This window comes from Peromyscus californicus, unplaced genomic scaffold (genome assembly GCF_007827085.1).
Source record: "Peromyscus californicus insignis strain IS unplaced genomic scaffold, ASM782708v3 Scaffold_4__1_contigs__length_199733344, whole genome shotgun sequence".
NCBI classification, from domain to species: Eukaryota; Metazoa; Chordata; class Mammalia; order Rodentia; family Cricetidae; genus Peromyscus; species Peromyscus californicus.
In genome coordinates, this window is record NW_026294562.1 from 184,935,433 (window position 1) to 184,940,714 (window position 5,282).

Below are 5,282 nucleotides of genomic sequence, written 5' to 3' on the forward strand. Positions count from 1 at the left end.
CTGTGCTGTGTCCACCCAGCAGAGTTATAACAGAAACAGTGATATCCTCCTGCATTATACTCTCTCATGAAAGGGATGATAAACTTGGCCTTGTGATCAGGCACTGCTGAAGTCGATCTGCCCCAGAGTGCTGGACTTCCTTCTTTACACAGGAAATACATTTGAGTGTTCATGGTTCCCTCACACCAGATTGTCACAGGATTCCCTGAGGTGATCACAGAGCCTGGCTCAGCCCAGATGCTGGGTTTCTGGAGAGTCCCTACAAAGAAGTAGGTGGGAGGGATGTGGGAATTTAAACAGTTTCACAGTGAATATGATACTTGGAATTGACCCTTGAATAACAGCGAATATGGAGCCCTCTGAAGACCCTTCTCTCTCCTCACCCTCCCAAGTTCCCTTCTCAGAACACCCCTCAGTACTTTCTGTGTCTTGACTCCCACAGTCTGTGTTCTGTATATGTGGACTCCGGAACCGTTCTTTCCCTGTACTTATCACACATTAGGGTCTCCTGGGGAAAAAATGTTTCAGGTTCAGTGTCTTTCAATAGCGAGGCTGGGGCTTCCTCACCCGAGACTAGAAGCTCAAGGATGTCACTCCCTTATGACAATACATGGGGCTCTCCTGTGTAGTAGCCACAGCATCTGAAACTCCATCTTTCACTGAGAGTGACGGGACCCACTTGGAATCTGACTGAAGACTGACCAGTATATACATATTGTGAGTCCATGGAGCTGCAGAACTGCTTGTCCTTAATGAAAATGAACCTGTCGTATCCCTGATTTGAGATACATGAAAGGGTCACAGATCCTCCTAAGGCTACAACAGGGTTTGGCAGGGCAGACAGGGTGGGTTTGGTGTAGACACCAAGGAGAGATACGTATGGAATATTAAATGAGTTCACACAGTCTGGATTGTCCCTCAGAACTGAGTAATCACTGGGGATACATTCAGAGCAGATTTTCTAAAGAGTCACATCTGGGAATTCATATGATTCCTCAGTGACTACTCATCTGTCACCAACAGCTCCAGGGAGACACTGTGCTGAGTTGTTGGTCCTCGTATACCAGAAGGACACATGGAACCATCTGAACATCCATCTCTCTGCTGACCCTGCCAGGCTCCCTTCTCAGAACATCCCTTAACGCTTTCTGTATCTTGACTCCCTAATCTGCATGCTGTATATGTAGGCTCAGGAACCTGTCCTTCCCTGTACTTATCACACATTAGGGTCTCCTGGGGAAAACTGTTTCAAGTTCAATGTCATTCAATAGGGAGCCTGGGGCTTCCTCACCTGAGACTAGAAGCTCCAGGTTGTCACTTCCTTCTGACCACACTTGAGGCTTGCTTGCGTGATAACCATAGCATCTGAAACTCCATCTTTCTCTGAGAGTGATGGGACCCACTTGGAATCTGGCTGAAGACTGGCCATCATATACATATTGTGAGTCCATGGAGCTGTAGAACTGCTCATCCTTAATTAAAACAAACCCATCATATCTCTGATTTGAGGTACATGAAAGGGTCACAGATCCCTCTAAGGCTACAACAGGGTTTGGCAGTGCAGACAGGGTGGGTTTGTTGTAGACACCTAGGAGAGATACATATGGAATATTAAATGGGTTCACACAGTCTGGACTGTCCTCCTAACCTGAGTAAGGAGTGGGGATACATTCAGAGAAGACTTTTCCAAAGACTCACATCTGGGAATTCATATGATTCCTGAGTATCTACTCACCTGTCACCACCAACTCCAGGGTGTCACTCTGCTGTGTCCACCCAGCAGAATTGTAACAGTAACAGCTATATCGTCCTGCATTATACTCTCTCATGGATGGGATGGAAAACTTGGCCTTGTGATCAGGTACTGGTGCAGTCAATCTGCCCCAGGGTGCTGGACTTCCTTCTTTATACAGGAAATACATTTGAGTTTCCATCGTCCCCTCACACCAGATTGTCACAGGATTCCCTGAGGTGATCACAGAGCCTGGCTCAGCCCAGATACTGGGTTTCTGGAGCGTCCCTGAAAAGAGGTAAGTGAGAAGGATGTGGGACTTTATACAGTTGTACAGTGAATGTGAAGCGCAGACGTGACCCTGGAATAAAAGAAGGACACATGGAACCTTCTGGAGATCCATATCGTTGCTCACCCTCCCATGTTCTATTATCACAACACCTCTCATTGGTTTCTGTATCTTGACTCCCAGAGTCTGCATCTGTATCTGTGGGCTAATACACATGTCCTTCCCAGTGGTCACCACCACAGGGACACATAGAGCCCTCTGAAGACCTGTCTCTCTCCTCACCCTCCCAAGTTCCCTTTTCAGAACACCCCTCAGTACTTTCTGTATCTTGACTCTCATAATTGGCATGCTGTATATGTGGGTTCAGGAACCTGTCCATCCCTGTACTTATCACACACTAGCATCTCCTAGAGAAACCTGCTTCATGTTCAATGTCATTCAAGCCTGGGGCTTGCTCACCTGAGACTAGAAGCTCCAGGATATCACTCCCTTTTGACAATACATGGGGCTCTCCTGAGTAGTAGCCATAGCATCTGAAACTCCATCTTTCACTGAGAGTGACGGGACCCACTTGGAACATGGCTGGAGACTGACCAGTATATACATATTTTGAGTTCATGGAGCTGGAGAACTGCTTATACCTAATTAAAATAAACCTGTCATATCTCTGTTTTGAGGTACATGAAAGGGTCACAGATCCTCCTAAAGTTACAACAGGGATTGGCAGTGCAGACAGGGTGGGTTTGTAGTAGAAACCTAGGAGAGATACATATGGAATATTAAATGAGTTCACACAGTCTGGATTGTCCCTCAGAACTGAGTAATCAGTGGGGATACATTCAGAGCAGATTTTCTAAAGAGTCACATCTGGGAATTCATATGATTCCTCAGTGACTTCTCATCTGTCACCAACAGCTCCAGGGAGGCACTGTACTGAGTTGTTGGTCCTCGTATACCAGAAGGACACATGGAACCATCTGAACATCCATCTCTCTGCTGACCCTGCCAGGCTCACTTCTCAGAACATCCCTCAGTGCTTTCTGTATATTGACTCCCTAATCTGCATGCTGTATATGTAGGCTTAGGAACCTGTCCTTCCCTGTACTTATCACACATTAGGGTCTCCTGGGGAAAACTGTTTCAAGTTCAATGTCATTCAATAGGGAGCCTGGGGCTTCCTCACCTGAGACAAGAAGCTCCAGGATGTCACTCCCTTCTGACCACACTTGAGGCTTGCTTGTGTGATAACCATAGCATCTGAAACTCCATCTTTCTCTGAATGTGATGGGACCCACTTCAAATCTGGCTGGAGACAGCCCATCATATACATATTGTGAGTCCATGGAGCTGGAGAACTGCTTGTCCTTAATTAAAATGAACCTGTTGTATCCCTCATGTGAGATACATAAGAGGGTCACATATCCTCCTAAGGCTACAATAGGGTTTGGCAGTGCAAACAGGGTTGGTTTGATATAGAAACCTAGGAGAGATACATATGGAATATTAAGTGGGTTCACACAGTCTGGACTGTCCCCTAGACCTGAGTAATGAGTGGGGATACATTCAGAGAAGACTTTTCCAAAGGGTCACATCTGGGGATTCATATGATTCCTGAGTATCTACTCACCTGTCACCACGAGCTCCAGGGTGTCACTGTGTTCTGATGTGCCAGCACGGCTTTTAAAATAACACTGATATTGGCCTGCATCATTACTTTTAATGGATGAGATAAAGATCTTGTCCTTTTTTTCAGTGTCTTCATGAGCTGTTGGTACCTGGGAATGTGGCTTACCTTCTTTATAGAAATGGTATTCTTGGGCATCTAAGGGGCCTTCACAAAGTAGAGTTACCTGCTTCCCAATGGTTACCACATTACTTGGCATAGCTCTGAGTGTGGGTTTTGAGAGGCCCCCTAAAAACAAAACAAAACAAAAGCAAAACAAAAAACAAAACAAAGCAAAGCAAACAAACAAAATAACAACAAAAAATGGGAGCTAGGACAGAGGACATCCTGCTTAATTGCAAGATTTCAATCTCAGGAACTTCTACGCAACACCACTAACAGCCCACACCAGCTGTTCTCCATCTCTTTTCTTCAGAGGTGACCTTTGATCCCCACTGAGAACTTACACTTTAGAAAACCTGGGAAGACACTCACCTGCCTGCACTTGGTTCCTGGGGCCAGGACTCAGTCCTACAAGAGAGTTACCTGTGAGTGTATGTACTTGAAGCCTGAGCAGGACCTCCACTTCCAGATCCCCTCTGAGCTACTGAGACACCCTGATGGATTACTGCTCAATTGTGAGGTATACCACTTCTTAGAACAGAATTCTCTCTCCACAACTTCATTTCTCACCAAGACAAAGCAGAACTATGAGGGTGGGGATCATAGCATCTTCCAGTTGCCAAAAGTTTGCAGATGGTTCGTCCTCTTGCCAAAAGAACAGACACAAATTATATTGCCTATGCAGTATGATGCCTCCTTGTCAAGAGTATGTTATACAGGCAGTCCTTGCAAAAACAGGAACTGCTCTTTCTAGGCAAGTGGCTTTTGTTTTCCCACTGCAGTGAAGGGTGGGGCTGCAAAACATGTGGTCTCCATTCCTGGGGGTTTCGTTACTTTCGGTTTTAGTTTCTGACACATAGCTTCCTGAAACTCAGGCAGTTCTCAGTCTGCTCCCCTTGCTCAGTCAGCTTCCTGAGAGATTGGTTTACAAACCCATATCTGATTTTGGTATCTTCTTGCAGAGCATCTCCCATATACCATTTACATTTTCTTGGATGGTCCTCTTCACCAACAACCATGACTTAACAAGAAATAATCCTGGCATCTTTCTGAACCAGCACCTTCAGGTGAGGGTGCTCCGAGCTGATTTTTTCCCATCAGAGTTTCTGCTTGGTTCTCTATCATTTCAGCCAGATGACACTCAAAATGCTGTAGGTTCTTTTATCATGGCCAGCTTCCTACCCAGCCCTACATATGCTTTGAGTAATTTGTGGGAAATTTTCTTGGGGATACATGAATACTGAATGGCTATTTCCCAAGAAGGTACATCAATGACAGAGACAAAGACATGATTTTATCCAAATCCAGTGGGTAAAACAATGAGTTTTATAAGTGTTCCTAAGAGGGATATGAGAAAACATTTTCAAATTTGTTTTTTTTTTTTTGAGACAGGGTCTCATTGTTTACCTCTAGATGTTCTTGAATGCACTCTGTAGAAATGATGGACCTTGGACACATGAAACCTGAAGGAAGTT

At 45.2% G+C, this 5,282-nt stretch overlaps 2 protein-coding genes across 2 annotated transcripts; both read right to left on the reverse strand.

The window, feature by feature from the left end:
* Nucleotides 1-1,074: 1,074 nt before the first annotated feature.
* LOC128124182 (leukocyte immunoglobulin-like receptor subfamily A member 5) lies at nucleotides 1,075-2,135 on the reverse strand. Its single transcript, XM_052760375.1, has 2 exons — nucleotides 1,736-2,135; nucleotides 1,075-1,588 (listed from the first exon to the last, which is right to left on the reverse strand). Exons 1-2 carry the CDS (start codon nucleotides 2,133-2,135, stop codon nucleotides 1,224-1,226), a joined length of 765 nt encoding a protein of 254 aa, XP_052616335.1. The 3' UTR covers nucleotides 1,075-1,223.
* A 283-nt stretch (nucleotides 2,136-2,418) lies between these two features.
* LOC128124183 (leukocyte immunoglobulin-like receptor subfamily A member 6) lies at nucleotides 2,419-3,959 on the reverse strand. Its single transcript, XM_052760376.1, has 3 exons — nucleotides 3,649-3,959; nucleotides 3,205-3,501; nucleotides 2,419-2,777 (listed from the first exon to the last, which is right to left on the reverse strand). The coding sequence occupies exons 1-3, from the start codon at nucleotides 3,902-3,904 to the stop codon at nucleotides 2,419-2,421; spliced, it is 912 nt and encodes a 303-aa protein (XP_052616336.1). The 5' UTR covers nucleotides 3,905-3,959.
* Between the last annotated feature and the right edge of the window lie 1,323 nt (nucleotides 3,960-5,282).